Below are 16,009 nucleotides of genomic sequence, written 5' to 3'. Positions count from 1 at the left end.
CATGGTGAGGCTGTGAGAGCTTACCTAGTGTCTGAGATAAGCTCTCAAGGAGGATCTTAAATTTAAATTCTGTGTGTGTTTTGAAATTTTGCTTTGTATTTAAGTAGGAAACAGTGTGAAGGAACTTTTTCTTCTCCAAGTTTACTTGCTAGCAGTATGCTCAGTACTGCCCTGCAGAATGCTTTCATGTCCTTCCTAGGCTTGATCTATGTGTGTTTTAGTTTGTTTCTTGTGGCATAACTTACAAAAATCTTCATGGTATTAAAATCCTCAGTTCCTGCTAATTACCTTCTCAGGTGGTTCTGTGGACAAAATATCTTTTTAAAAAAAAAAAAGGCATTAACAAGTTTGTGCAGAGTTAAACTAGAAAAGCTGAGTACAAAAAGAATGCCTTTAAATAACAGACCTCCAAAAGGAGACTGGTCAGCGGCGAAAAATGCCTAATTGCAAATGAAGCTTGTCAAACTGTGTGGCCTGTCTTGTGTGTGGTATATTTGGCTTGCTTTGATATGGCTGAAGTTGCATATTGGGCTGAACAGATTTTTAAAAAATTTTAAGAACTTCATCTGACTTGATCAAAATAGACACGGGATGGATTGTGATGTGTAATTTTAAATTTTGTGCTTACAAACTTGGGAGTTTCAGCATACCCTTTGTTGTCTGTTAATATAGCTTTTACTGTATGTTTGGTAAGTCTACCTACCTTTGTCTAAAACTTTCCTATGACTTTTGCTTTTCTTTTTCCTTGGGGAGTATACCAGGCTGCTTTGCATCAGTGCAACAGCAAGCTATGACAAGTGTATACATGCATGCATGTGTTCATACAGCATAGGGTCTACAAGTTAATTCAACTTGCAAAATAGTCCAAAGGTGGCATATACACTTCTAAGTACTATGTATATATTGATATCAAAAAGAATGATTCGTCAGATTTTCTGTCCCACCTCACTTTGAAATTTTTTTGTCGGTATTGGTAGTTTGTGGTTAAAAATTGCATCTGCGTTGCTGCCTTTATTTGTTATTTAGGGGAAAAAATGTTGTGTTTTATAGAGGAAACACATGTAATGTCTGGGGAGAATTTAGCTTTAAAAAGATTATCAGGTGAGGACACTTACAGCAGTGACTAATAAGAATAGGAGAGGTTTCACTGCTTCCTGTGTTCAGAGGATGTGACGGCTGTCATTCAACCTAGCTAGCTGGGATCCTGTTGAAGGAGATGCTGTGGTGTTAAGGCTTCCCTTGGGCTGTGAAAACTACTTACAGCTTGAATTGATCTGTTACTGATTCTCTAGAATCAGGGTCTAGTAGTTCTGGTGTTGATACAATGAATGAGTATGTAAAATACATGCTTACAACAGGAGCAGATGCTACTTGTGCTAACCTGATTATCGAAGGTGTGGATGGTTGTTTCACTATCTCATTGTATATTTCTGAAAACAATAAGTCACCTGGAGAACAAGCTTGTAGAGCTTTGAGTTTACTTACAGGCTTCACCAAAGTCTTAGAACTGAAAAGTTATTGCAAGACAGGATCTAGTCTACAATTTCTTGATTGTATGCTGCTTGGGGTGGGGGGAATGGAGGGTGTGTGTGGTGGGTGTTAATAACAGAAGGAGAGATGTAATTACATAAAACTTTGGAGTTGCCAAACTGACATTTTCCTAAACTTCCCAAATTTGAAAAGCTACTGATTAAAAAGATGGATTGAACTTACAATAGCTCTTTTACTGTGAATCTGACAGGTGGACACCAAAAGGTAATGTCTTTCAAGTCTTCATCTGTTACTAGAGTGTGTCAGGAATCAGATTAATCTAGATGGTTCAAATTACAGGCTACTGCTATTTTATTCTTTCACATCTGGTAAAAGTTGAAGAGATTTTCTATGTAAAATGATACGCGTTCAGCAAGAACATATGTTATCCTTGTATTTTCACTGGGATATGTTAGGCTCTGCTGTTTAATAGTACTTGTTAATAGCACAGCTGTTAGAAGTTAATTGTCAGCTAAAACCAAAGAAACTGATTGTTCCACAGACTGTAACTCCAAGTGTCAGTACTAGTTGTGCACACAGATTGCCGTCAGATGTATATAAATAAATATAGTCACATGTTCATCCTTCATAATTGGAAGGAGCGGAGGTTTTCTATATGTTAAAAATCAGAAAAGTCCGCAAGAATTGCCATTATTTGTATGTACTTTCAAGATAAAAGCCCAAGTCTCAGTCATGCTTAGAAGTTACTAGTTAATGAAAAAAAAAGTATCAGTGTTTGGCTTTTATTTAAAAGTGCCACCAACCATTGTTTAGATGCAAGTGGGTAGAGCAGAACAAGTAATGGCAAAATGAACAATTCTGGCCTGTCTTTGTTGCTGCCAGTGGCAGTGAAGTGAACAGCACTTCAGGCTCTTAGCTGGTTGCTAAATGAAAGTATTTAAAGAATGCAAGTTTCAGCTGACCTTTTCCTACTTGGCAGCTGGAGTCTAGTTTACTCAAGAGGGACTTAGCCAACCTAGACTTCTGTGACAGTGCTATTAGGCACGTGTCATTTTTGCCTGTGTATGACAGTCTGCCTGGATCAACTCGGTTGTGAAATACAGCAAGTAGAGCCAAGTCCTAAGGTTGGTGTGGCAGGGAAGTTCGATGGGAGCCACTGAGCTGATGAAGGGGTCTGTCTTCAGTGCAGCCACGCAGGTGTGCTATCAGTCACATTATGGCTCTGTGCCCAGAAGTAATAGCTGGGGTACTCCGTGTGTGCCTCCTGCTTTGCTGTCCTCTGTGCTTACCTTGTTACAAAGCACTGTAGCGGACGGGATGGTGATCAAGATGGTGAAAACATGGGGTTCTCATCTCTTCAGTAACTGGGGAGCTGAACTGTGCTGTGCCAGTTCTGTACTTACGTAAATCCACTAAATGGAGTGGATATCCCGCTCTGTTAGAAAAGGCATAGTTTAAGGTAGTTAAGGCCAAGCATGCGTGCTGTGCTAAATAACACTCTACTTTTAACAAACCAGTAGCTGACAATTCTTCCATAAGCGGCTGCAGCTGTTGTAGCATAGGCCTTGTCACGCTGCCTTGCCAGCTTGTCCTCCAGGGGTGAAATGCAGCTTTGGCGGCCTGCCTCCTGACCTTGCTTCGTCTGGAACCGTGCTGCGGGAGGGCTGAACCTTCTGCTACGAGAGCAGAGTCTTGCATTTACCAGGCTGTGATTAGAAAGCATTCCTAGACGCAAACTGAATGTGGGGCGACGCAGAGGACTTCTTCAAACTCCTCTTAAAACGGGTGTGAGGCGAAAGTGCTGGAGAGCACGGTGGGGCGAGGTCGAGCAGGAGTTTGGGAGTGTGTCGGGTTTTTGACGTTGCCCCGGGCTGTAGCCCAGCTCCCTGAAGCCTGCGGGAAGGAAGGCGCAGGAGTTCTGTCAGGGGCTTTGGCGCGGGGCGGGTGCCCAAGAAGAAACGTCTCCCTCCCGGCGGGCCGCGTTTCTCAGGCCTGTCGCAGCTGCAGCGCACAGCCGAAAGGGCAAGGGCAGCCGTGGGACGCAGGCAGCGGTCCCGGTCCCGGTCCCGGTCCCGGTCCCGGCCGCGGGGGCTTTGCCAGCCGAGGCGCCCGGGTGGCGGCCCAGCGGCCCCCGGTGTGACAGGGGCTGACCGCCCTCCCTCAGAGCGGAGGCGAGGGACGCGGTGCGCAGGCGTAAGGGCGGGAAGAGCGAAGGCCCGTGCTGCGCCTGCGCGGCGGTGCCGGCTGACAGCGCGCCTCCGCCAATCGCCCCGCAGCGTTTGGGGGGCTCTGGCCCCGCCCCTTGCGTCGGCGAAGGACAAAGTGACGGAGCCGGCCGCCCGGGCAGCCTCTAGCGCCGAGCAGCGGTCCGCGCGCTGCCGCCATCTTAGGAGGTGAGTCGGGGCGGCGAGGGGGCGACCGACCGACCGCCGGCACCCGCTGCTTCGCCCCGGGGCGACGGGCCGCCCGGCGGGTTGCGGGACCGTCGCGGCGGGGCCCGTGGCGGGCCTCCCCTTGCCAACGCCGCTCCGCTCTTCTCGCCCGCCTCAGGTCGCCATGTTCTCGTCCATCGCGCCGCTCGCCCGGCTCAATCCCTTCTACGCGCCGCATTTCCAGCTGGTCCAGGATGGCGTGAGGAAACGCGCGGAGCCAGCGGAGGCGCCGACCGCTCGGCGGGGCCTGGCGGCCGCATCCGCCGCCGAAGGTGAGAGGGGGGAGGCGGCGGGGAGGGGGGCTTGGGGGGGGGGGGGGGTCGCGGTGGAGGCGCCTGTGGCCGTCAGGATGGCGGAGGGAGGGTCAGCGCTGAGGGGGGCTCGGCCGGGCCGGCGAGGAGCCGGCGCTGGGCCTTGAGCGCCCGTTTGGAGGACGAGGAAGGGCACGGGCGGGGGAGGCGCTGGCAGCCTCTTCCGCTCCCCGAGCGGTGTGCGCCGGGTGGCGGCCGGGATCCGGTGGGACCGGGGAAGGAGGCGGGAAGGCTCTAATTCGGAGTAATTGTAGAGACACCCCTCCGGTGGAGGCAGTCTGGGGGGTAAGAGAGGGCTTTTTCTGGCTCTGCTGGGCCTGCAGCCTCGCGGATGGAGGCTGTAGGCCCGTAGTTCTTCCTCCCGTGGAGGGCAGCAGCGTGTCAGTCTGGATGGATTTGAAAGACCATGTCTCCCAGCCTTTTTTTTTCCTTTTCTCCTTATTTTTTATTCCCCTGTTTAGTCGCAGCTGGACATCTGAACATCCAGACACGTTACAGGTGCCTGCAGCTGTTCTAGTTTCTTTTTGGGTGTTGTGATTTTTTTTTTTTCTTTTTCTTTTTTTCTTCCCTCCTTTGTAGTTGTGGGGTATACACCAGATAGCTCCGGTGTCTAAGATACAGTGATGCATTTTAGATTTAAGTGCAGGGGCTTCCTGTATGTTTCTTGATTACTTTTGTGACTTCCAAAGGTCAGACCTTGATGATACTTTTAATAGCAGAGGTAGATGTAAAAATTCTAATTCTCTTAAGCTGTTAATAACTTAAAAGCATCTCTGCATTTATTTAAAAAAATTCAGTAAGAAGTACTTTCAGCAAGATACATCTTCTGAAGTATGACGATTATTGAAGTATGTTAGTGCTCTTGCATGAGCATTCATGTAATATGTGAAAGAGAGGCAGAACTCGGTGTTACCTTTTATTAAGTTTTCAAAAAGTACTTCTGGTTATCAGTGTAGTAATCTTGTTGCTAGCTAACTAAAGCCCTAAATCGCTCTTTGGTATGCTAAATATATTCAGTAGGTGCACTTATTTCTTAAAAGCCTTATGCTTAATCTTCATCCTGTGTTTAGGCAGATACAGTCAGAGGTGGCTACAGTTTCTTAGTCTTCGTAGTCTTTTCAGCTGTGTTCATTATTTCACGTACCACTTGGTTCTCTGGCCTTTGTGTTGGGAGAGTAACACCTTGCAGAAGATATCTGAGCTTATGCAAGGTCACACAAAGTCAGTACAAACCACAAGACCTTTTGAGTTCAGCTCAGGGCATCAACCATAACACAGCTTGGAGACAAAGTGTTTTGTGGTCAGCTTTTGGAAATTGTCCTTTGTTAACATGTCAGATCAGAAACAGAGAAATGAAATGGTTACAATGTAGCTGTCTTAATAGACTAGACATGTTTTTGTGCTATATGTTTATATTTGAGTAGCTTCAGGGTGTTTGTTTAAGCCAGTGTCTAGATACGTTAGAGTAACATTCTTGCCTTCTGTACTACCTGTTTAGCCAGATCTCTTTTCAGGTAACAGTTTCTAGGAAATTTGACTCTACTTCTGAAATAGAAAGTCTGGGATCTACTATGGCTTTTTTTTCCCTAATACTGCTATACCACTATGAACTTAGATACCTGTAAAGACCTCAAGCCTAATTGGTACTGGCTTGCTTTTCTTAATTATTGTTTTGACACCTAGGTGACAAGTCAGTCTGAATAGCATTGTAATAAAGCAGATACATAAAACTGTACTTTTTTTGTGGCTTCTACAAATGTCTGTCTCTGTCAGTTGAAGAGTATGACTTCTAACAGTAAATTTTTGTGAAAAAGGGAGTGTGAACAAACACTTCTGGTATCTGGGCAGCATGGTAACTACTGCAGTACTGTTGTGCTGCAGGCCAAAGATACAGCTAGACAGAGCTGCCCCGTAATATGGACCCAGAGTCTGTTCTCTGATTACACCTGCATGGAAAGCCTTGTTTGTGTTTGTTTAACCAGTTATTCTGAGAAGTTGTAAACAAGAGTATTACTGCTGTCTGCAAATCTGCTAGCATAACCAAGCTATTCTAGAGGTATGTGTAAGTCCCAGACCAGCATATTTACAGTCTTGAGCAGTAGCTCAATTAAAAAAATTTCTTGTAGGTTATGCATTATTCTGACTGTTAACTGATTTCTTGCTTTAAGTTTAGCCTTAATATGGTATCTGTGATTTGGTATTTGTAATTTTAGGATAAAGAAAAAATGACATTTTTATTGTCTTGGTGATTAATTTTGAAGAGTAAGGTGAGAAATATGAATGTAAAATATAATGTAAACCCTGGAACATTTCATGGAAGAAGTTCCCTTATAATAGCGAAGCTAAGAGCAGTATAAGCCTGCTAGTGTTAACTGGTGCTGTGTTGATGCTGTTGAACGTAATTGTAAATTTTTGTTGATGTTCATAAAGGAATTTATTTCAGAAGCAAAAAGGGCAAAGAAGCTCTGAATAAAATGGGGGTTTGCTGTCTTTTGATTTTCATTAGTGTTTCTGTGGAGATAGTTCTTATTAAGTTGGTGTGACACTTTAATGTCTATTCCATTATATTGAAGTAACACTGCTAGATTTAATAGCAAAAGAACCTAGATTATCCCTTTTTAGTCTGGGGAATATTTTCTACGTAGCGTATTGTTTTCTCTGTGCTTTTTCAGTGTATTAGTTTTGCTTATATATTTAAAATGCTAAGCATAGTAGCAGAACTGTGCTGCTACCTTATGCTTATTTCATACTGTTAATTGTAAACTTGAGTGTTTTCTGGTTGCAGATAATCATACCCTCTGTAGCTTCTTCAAAAATGGAAGAGGGAAACTGATTCTTGTTTTTCAGCCTGAGTAACTTTGCTCTATTGGAATTTGTGAAAATTAATAACTTGTTCTTTTAAGACTGGATGGCTTTATACACAGTACTGTATGGAACACTGCAAATGAAGTATCCCTTGATTAAATGTGATCTGAAAGATTCTGTACTGAACCTTGTTTATGAGCATTGAATGTGATGATTAATTTAATAATATTCTGCAATTTCATTAAACAGAAGCTGTAAAACCTGAGATTCTGTATTTGAAAGAAAATTTTAAAAAATCTGTATATAGAATCTGAAAAATACCTGAAAAATATATCTGCATAAAGAAAAATCCAATGCTGATCTCATAGATCTGTATAGTCTCTACTTAAATAAAGAAGTTGAACTATCACAGAATATTTAACCAAAGCAGCTTTGTCTCCAGAATACTAGAGAAACACTATTCTTGTTTAATTCCTTGATACAAGAGAATGTTGGACATGGCAACTTTGAGTTGTAATTTCTACTAGCAGCTTCTGGGATTAATTTCTATGGTTTAAGTATGCTGTGAGCTAAAGCTTAACTGTTTCTTCTGTTGCTTTTTTAAAGGAACAAACTCGGTTTGGAAGGCTTAGAATCAGATCTTGTCAGTCTAAAAGTGTTAATTTAAAGCACAGGAATTACTTTTGAGTATAACCCTACAGTTGAATAATACAGCATGGGCGATTATTTCAGTTTAATACTTTTGAGAAGGTAGCACTGAGTCAATTTTGTTTCTTTTCTGATCTTTGTTTCCATTTATGATTGACCATATATATGTAATTTTTTTTCAATTAACTAGAATACAGCTGTGCATATGGCTCGGGCAGATTCTTTATGCTTTGTGGCCTTGGTGGGATTATTAGCTGTGGAACAACACATACAGCACTGGTTCCTCTAGACCTGGTTAAATGCAGAATGCAGGTTTGTTCTGCATGTTGGTATGTGGTGACATTGACAAAGCATGTTTAGTGTGGTATATTTAATCTACTAATGAATTGGAGGCATAAACTATCCCCTGGACATAATTGTCCAACAGTGCATGAAGTTTATGTAAAAGCATGGTGTGTCTTTATTTTTTGCTGCAGAATACAGTTGTGAATATGGCTCGCTCAAGTTTTATGCTCTCTGTGGCGTTGGTGGGGTCCTAAGTTGTGGCCTGACACACACTGCTGTTGTACCTCTGGATTTAGTGAAATGTCGTATGCAGGTTTGTATTATCTTAAACATCTCTTAAACTTTTTTTTCTGTGTAGCCAGCATATTAAGAGTTTACAGTAGGGATGCAGTTTTTTCTGGATGACAGGAAGTGAGTAAACTTCAATGCTGCTTTAAAGTCTACTGCTGTGAGACTAACAAAATACCACTTTCAAGAGAAGCAGAGGCATTTAGGATAATCTGGATTAATTATTTTTGACTACATGTAAGGCACATTTAACTGACTATATTTGCTAAAAGGCACCCACCACAATATTACTCTTTGCTGGCTGGTAGGCTATCTAGCACTATTCGTGTGCTTTTGGAGAAAGGAAATAGTATCTTTGGTGTTTTGAAGGTCTACTATTTTTAGCCTGGAGCAACATGCATGTATAATTTGATCCATTAACATTGTGGATATCAATGCATGGCTTATGGACTGAATACTTCCTAATGATGCCACTTTGAATAGAATGGGTAAAACTTGATATGGTATTGGTAAGGCCATCAGTGCTTGGGGCTAATTTCCTTGAAGTGGTTCTTGATTGAACTGAGTGTCATCACATTGCACTTAATTTGCAATACAAGCTTCCGCATTAAAATCATCTAGTGAACAGCCACGGACAAAAACATACTAATGGATTTATTCAGGCAAATCTGTGCCTCAAGAAAGAAGCAAATTAAAGCACACTTCTAAATTTCTGGAAATACAGTAGTTAATGACTTCCCCATTGCATAGGCTGACATTGATTATAAAGGTGGCAATTTTGTAATGATAGAACTCCTGAAATGAGGAGGGAACTATGAATTAATTAGACCTCCTAGTCACACTAGGAGTACTGCATGTGATATTCTTAAAAATTGTGTTCTTCTGGAAGGCCTTTATTTAGCAATCTTTACAAGAGAGGCTTTTTCACATACTTGAGAGCAAGTGCAGTTCTGGTCTCAAACTAGTAATTCTGTAACACATTGGACAAACATGGGGTGTATCAAATGAGGGTAACATGCTGCTTTCTACAAAATTTGCATTGAGACAAGGCTAACTGTGTAAGAATTCCCTATTCCTACTCATAAGGAATAGCTGTAGCTGAGCATGTGTTTTATTTCTGAAAATGCAGCTTAAGTGCACTCTTCTAATTGTTCTTCAAAATCCAAGATCAGTACCTTGACTACCTATGCCTAAGGTTGAGTTTTCTGAGAAGGAGGTTGATCAAGGGTAAAGAGGACGTAGCATCTCAAACAGTTGTTAATCTGACTGCAAATTGGGTTAATGGGCAGAAGGCCTGAGAGCTATACAATGCTTCATGTACAACTGGGGAGCAAGGCCTCATACTTCCCAGGCTTCAACTGCTTGGTAGGTATGCTCGGCTTGCGCTACCAGTCCTGGGCTTCTTATGTGCTAAGGGTGATGATACTTGCCCCTCCTTCTCCTACACTTAAAGGAAGGTGCAAGAGGAGTGTTCCATGTGGATTCCAGGTGTGACCTTGTAAAACCGGTCAGCATTTATCTCTTTACAGATCCAGTACAGAGCATGTTACTAATCCTTCCTAGATTCTCCAGGAAGAAACCTGTTGCCTGCCCTCTCATGTCTTTTTAAAAAGAGGTCACCTTTTATGTAGCTGATAAGTAAGCATGGTTCTGACATGAACAGAGTCTCATTTTACAGTGACCAATTAAATATCCAGTTTTCTGAAATTCTGAATCTTTTAAAATTGACATGTTTAGGTGAACTAGTTCCCAACTAGGTTGTTGCTGGACTGCAAGACAGAATATCAGTCACTGCAGGTTGGCATGCATGTCCGATAGCTCTTTCTGAAAGCTTTGGTTGACTTCTCATTTGGTATCTTCCTTCTTGCCCTCTGAGGAAATGTTGGATGACGTCAAATATGAAAAATAACAGTGTGATGTGACTTAAAATTTTTCAGAATGACCTGTTTAAGAATTTGTGTTAAATGGTTTCTTTCCTTTCACATGAAACAAAATTATTCAGTTTAGTCTTTTTTTTTAATTTCTGATAAGTTTATAATGTAATCTCACTCAAAGTTTTGTGTGCAGAAAATAATTTATATGTAGCTTTTACTGTGAAGTCAAAGTACAAGTGTAGAAGTTCTTGAGTACTCTTTGATCTGCTTTGCTCCATCTGTCTTTGACTGTGTGGAGGGATCAAACTAACAGTGGACAAATAACCTTTTCTGATTAAGACTTGGGTGAATCATCAGGCTTGGTTTGTGGTGACGCTTGAGGGTATATAGGTGTGATGTGTAGAGTGGATGAAATTGCTGACAGAAGCTGTTAAATTTTTAAAGACACTGATCTAAACATAATTATACCAATATACTACTGACAGTGTTAGAATAGTGATTTCAGTAAATCCTTTTGATACGGAAAGTCATATTGTTGATTTGGAGAATAAATGTAAAGCAAAATTCAGACAGTTCGGTGGTCTCTGAGTATTGAGGAACATACTGGCTGTTAAAATAAGTTAGGGTTTGAGACTAGCAAATAACCATTATGGTTACATTAGTGTAACTTTGTGGTGAGTGCATGGTCTGTCCAGGGAACCTTAGGCAGCCAGCTGTATGAGGAATTTAAGAATTTTATATTTCGGATGGGGGTGTGAGAAGGGAAATAGTAAGCTATATCAAGCACTTAACTGCCTATTTCGTTTAGGTTGATCCACAAAAATACAAGAGCATCTTCAATGGATTTTCAGTGACAGTCAAAGAAGATGGTGTTCGTGGCTTGGCTAAGGGATGGGCTCCAACCTTTATTGGATATTCCATGCAGGGGCTTTGTAAATTTGGTTTCTATGAAGTTTTCAAAATCCTATATGGCAACATGCTGGGAGAGGTAAGACTTAAGTCATTTATATGAGGCTACATATCTGCAACATAATGGTATTAGTAATGTAGAGTAATCGCAAAAGCACAATTCATTAGTAAAAATGTGTGTTTAAATTCACTTCAGGAAAATGCATATTTGTGGCGTACTTCGCTATATTTAGCTGCATCTGCCAGTGCGGAGTTTTTTGCTGACATTGCTCTGGCTCCAATGGAAGCTGCTAAAGTTCGTATTCAGACACAGCCTGGATATGCTAACACTCTGCGGCAGGCTGTACCTAAAATGTTTGGAGAAGAAGGCATCTGGGCGTAAGTATCTCTTGATTTTAATTTTTATTCAGGTTCTTGATGTTGAGTATTTTTTCCTAATGAAAAACTGTTGCTAAAACTAATTGTGGCTTTAGCTTATAGTACTTTTTGGTCTTTGTATTTTAAGATAACAACTGAACATGCTTCAGGGGATCTGTGCTGAACTGGCTGTTAATTCCACATGCTCCTTAGATCCATCTTTGTGAGTATCTTTGTGCTGAGTTCTGCTGGATAACTTCCGTTTCTAGCAGTTCCAGTCAGAGATACTCAGCAACTTTTTGGTTGTACAGTCAAAGATGCTTGAGTCATTGGCATGTAAGACTAATATAACTGCATGTTAGCTTTCTGTTCTGATAGAAGTGGCTGTAAATGTACAAGTCATTTATCACTATCGGGACTTGGCTGGTATGCAGACATGAGCCTTACTGCACTTGTAGTACCAGTACTGCATTACTGCAATGCGTTGTAATCTGAAAAGTGACTACAAAAAGAGCTGTGCAGTTTAGGGGTCAGGTAGATTCTAATTTGTGTTGCTGTTCCCAAGTTAGCACTTGGGAACTAATAAAACTTAAATTTCTGCTCTGTAGGTGTTGAGACACTTAAGCTTTACAGTGTCAGTGTTTAGAAGTTGTATTCTCGATAGTAACAATAAGCTAACTAATTTTTTTCAAGTCAGAAATGTACTTTAAATACTGCAGAAAATGGAACTGAGTTTGTCTCTTCTCTGGTTAAGTTTCTATAAAGGTGTTGCTCCACTATGGATGAGACAGATTCCATACACAATGATGAAATTTGCCTGCTTTGAACGTACTGTTGAAGCTCTCTACAAGTACGTCGTTCCCAAGCCACGAAGTGAATGTACAAAAGCAGAACAGCTGGTAGTCACATTTATTGCAGGCTATATTGGTAAGGATTCTTTAAGTCCTAGACTTCATTAAAGGACTACCACAACTTTAGAAACTGATCCCTTTTCAGAATATCAAATAGATGTAACAAGAATGGGAGAATTACTTGTAACTTTAAAATGTTCAGGGGAAAACACTATATTCAATCTGTCAGTGGAAAATGGGTCTGTAGTAGGACAATGCTCTTTAATTGTTCCTATGTATTACTAATGTTAATATCCAAGTTTAGAAACTGCAGATGATTTAAGTGGAAAAAAGTTGAATCTTTGCTAGGGTGGGGAAGGGGAGAGAAATCTGGATGGAAGAGGCATTTTCAATATGCAAAGATTCGGAAGGAGTTTTGTTTTAGCAGAAGAGGTGCTGCAAGAGCAGAACTGAGGTGTTTTCTAGTATTCATGTACATGCTGTCCTTTTAGGATACCAGGAGGCTTGCCATAACTTCTGTGCAATTTATTAGCAGTTTATTAGAAGGTGTGGTTTCAGTTGGGTGTATGTAGTGTACATAGTAATGGTACAGCTAAAACACCACAGAACTAATGTCAAATTATTCTTTCAGCCGGTGTGTTCTGTGCAATTGTTTCCCATCCTGCTGACTCCGTGGTGTCTGTGTTGAACAAAGAAAAGGGCAGTTCTGCCTCACAGGTTCTTATGAGGCTTGGATTCAAAGGTATATACATCCTTACTTTCATGTATTTTGGATCAAGTGTTTGTGGTGTTTTGGGGAGGATTTCTTTTTTTCCTGGCTGCTTAATGCTACTCATGCTTTATGTTTTGCTCTACAGGTGTATGGAAAGGTCTGTTTGCTCGTATCATTATGATTGGTACCCTGACTGCACTACAGTGGTTCATCTACGATTCTGTGAAGGTTTATTTCAGACTTCCTCGTCCACCTCCACCTGAAATGCCAGAATCTCTGAAGAAGAAGCTTGGTCTAACTGAATAGACAACTCATGGACTGACTATGCTGGCTGTCCCAGTAATGAGTTTCATGAAACTTTTATATATTTCACTATGTAGAAAACAAACTCTATATGATGTCGTTATTGGCTGTGCCCTCATCCCACATGAGGGTTTAAATTCTATCACTGTCATTGCCTGAAATAAATGAGAAACAGAGCGCTTAGTGTCTGTTTACTACTGCGTATGTAAGCTTCATTTCATAGCAGCAAATACCTCAAATACTCTTCCCCCCACCCAAAAAAAAAAAAAAAAAAATTAACCTGTTCTCCACTTTAGGAACTAGGGAATTGTGCAACAATCATAATAAAAATAGGCTTTCCCTGTTTCCAGAGAAGTGCCAAGAATCTATCCTTGCAGAACCACAGCAACTAACTGCGGTTCTATGCACTTTGAGTCCACTGTTTTATTTGCCTATAATAAGCTGTTACAGTAGGATAGCTGAACTCCCGAATGGCTGAGATGAGACTGCAGTCTGATAGTGCATCCTGCTCATAATATAGAGGTTGTCCAAAGGAACCATATACATAGTCCTGTTTCTGCTTTGGGGTGGTCATCCCAACATAACTAACTTATGCCTACTTGACTAATTTCTGCTTCTGTTGGTTTTGAACCACACCAAAGAACTCAGTCCTTTTGGTTGTACTGTGGAATTAAACAGTAGTTGCTACCTTAATAAAAGAAAAGCTGATGTTAATAAGATTCTCAAATATATGTGACCACTAAAAGCTTACTACAGCCTTACAGTAAAATAAAAATGGCTTGCCTCTTATTGTAGAGTTTGACAAACTTGCCAGCTATTCCCTACACTTGGTACTCCTGTAGTTTGATTTTTTGGGGGGTTGTTTGTGGTTTTTGTATGTGTTTTTTTTTTTTTTCTAAATTAGATTAACTGTAGTGCTGAGTTTTGGTTGAACCCTGCACTTCTGCAGTGCAAGAAGCCATACCAATTTTTTTTGGACCTTACTTGATGTGAAGAAATCTAGGCTCCTAGGCCTGCAAGAGGAGACACTCACACAGTGTTTTGTTAAGGCAATGAATTTGTTTTTCCAGTCTTTTACAGAAAGACGACTATGCTGCCTTCCTGTGTTTTGCCTGTTCAGGAATCCACAGTTGATAATCGCATTGAGAAAATCCAGAAAACGCCTAACAGTATATAAAGGGTTCACCGTATCCAGTACTACTTTGCTTACTTAGTAGAGCTGGAGCTTAGGTGTCTTTTGTGCAAAACTGTTTGGATATGCTGCCTTTCAGCATGTGAGCTGATGATATTGAATTTAGCTTGGCATTCACGTATGTTGTACGGCTACTTCCTCTTTCCTTGTGTCCCTTGGAGTTAAAAGAACAATTAAAGCAGGCGTCGTTGGAGTAGCATAACTATACTGACTGCTGCATCTTGCTGGAGTCTGATGTTCCTGCTACAATTTTAGGTAACATTGAGCTTCTCACCCCCTGGGAAAACCTTCCAGCTTCCAAGGTTTTGGATGGTTATGCTAAACAAGCAAGCTGAGCCTTATTTTGAATTGCTGCCTTTCAAAATTAGGAGTAAAATCTAAAACTGCTCTATTTCCCTGTTACCATGACAGTAAACACGTTCTTAGAGTGGTTGGTATCTAACTGCATTATACAGCAAAGTCAAATTCTGTAAGTCTAAATGAAACATTCGTAGAGGTAGTTTGGTGTTGAATTAAATATATTTCATGATATAAGTGCATACATCTTGTTGCCCCATTGTGAGTAGGAGGCTTTGAAATTATTTAACAAATCATTAAATGCTCCTAAAAGCTTCCTTGGAGAACAGCATTAACTATGACTTCATCTTGTTTCAAGACCACTGAGGTTAAATCAGTTTTTGAAGTTAACTTTTTTATGTGGTTCAATTTGTTAGAAAAACAGTATCACTCTTGTGTGCTGAATATCGTCGTTTCTTCAAAGGCATGTTTTAACTCATTAGACTTTTCTTTGCTGGAAAATATCTCAAGTTCCTTCTAATACTGGAAAAATGAAGCAAATTTTAAGGCTGGCAGAAGAGCGAGACAAACTTGGCTTGTGCAGGGAGGTAGTCTGATTGTCAAGTAATCCGATGATAAGCTAAATTTCCTCAAGGCTGTTTCTTGTCATTCTGTGTGTGGAGCAAAATCGTGGAATTTTTCTCTAGAATTGGGTCACCTCTGTGCAGCCGTTGTAAATATGTGCACTAATAAGAGAGTCTTAAATCTATTTTCTCATTGTTTACGGGGAGACCTGAAACTTACCTTTTTAAAGATGCTCAGATAATTTTATCACAGTAAATCTGAGATAAGACTACAAGGGCAGCTAGCTGTTCCCCTTTTCTTCTGTAACTGAGAAAGGGAAGATATACTTAGTGATACTTCTAGTGTTGTGTTTCAGTGGAAAACTCGAGAGAATTGCCTTGCAGCTGCTGACTTCATTGACATTCAGTCATAGACTTGTTTAGATGCTTGAGACGAAGGGGTTTAATGTATAAAATGCCATTGCTTAAAGGGTCACCCGCTAATATTTTAAATAAACTTCAGTGGGAAAACTGTAGTATTAAAATGCATTTAAAAGGTCGACTTTGTCACTGATAAATGCTTTATAGCATAATGTATAGTACATTTTCCAGAAGTCGAGAAGGTGGGGCAGGGGGGCAGTGGTGCTTTTGATGGACTTGTGCTTTCATTGCAAGGAAAGTCCTGTACCGAAAAGGAGCACATGGTTTTCAA

General features: G+C 41.1%; 1 protein-coding gene and 1 non-coding gene across 3 annotated transcripts; both read left to right on the top strand.

Annotated features, from left to right (window-relative positions):
- The first annotated feature begins 3,731 nt into the window (after positions 1 to 3,731).
- Positions 3,732 to 13,443, top strand: SLC25A3 (solute carrier family 25 member 3). 2 transcript variants are annotated; one of them, XM_069773234.1, is made up of 8 exons: positions 3,732 to 3,884; positions 4,042 to 4,195; positions 7,878 to 7,999; positions 10,943 to 11,122; positions 11,240 to 11,421; positions 12,155 to 12,327; positions 12,883 to 12,993; positions 13,109 to 13,443. In XM_069773234.1, exons 2-8 carry the CDS (start codon positions 4,048 to 4,050, stop codon positions 13,267 to 13,269), a joined length of 1,077 nt encoding a protein of 358 aa, XP_069629335.1. In that variant the 5' UTR covers positions 3,732 to 3,884; positions 4,042 to 4,047; the 3' UTR covers positions 13,270 to 13,443. The 2 variants fall into 2 exon arrangements, with proteins under 2 accessions (XP_069629335.1, XP_069629334.1); XM_069773233.1 differs by lacking the exon at positions 7,878 to 7,999 and adding an exon at positions 8,164 to 8,285 and having other exon boundaries at positions 3,733 to 3,884.
- LOC138682552 (small nucleolar RNA SNORA53) lies at positions 11,600 to 11,839 on the top strand. The gene has a single exon (XR_011322660.1). It is a non-coding gene; the product is annotated as a small nucleolar RNA SNORA53 (small nucleolar RNA).
- Positions 13,444 to 16,009: the final 2,566 nt, after the last annotated feature.

This window comes from Haliaeetus albicilla, chromosome 28 (genome assembly GCF_947461875.1).
Source record: "Haliaeetus albicilla chromosome 28, bHalAlb1.1, whole genome shotgun sequence".
NCBI lineage: Eukaryota > Metazoa > Chordata > Aves > Accipitriformes > Accipitridae > Haliaeetus > Haliaeetus albicilla.
The sequence above is the reverse complement of the archived record's forward strand: the minus strand, read 5'-3'. Positions and strand labels throughout refer to the sequence as shown.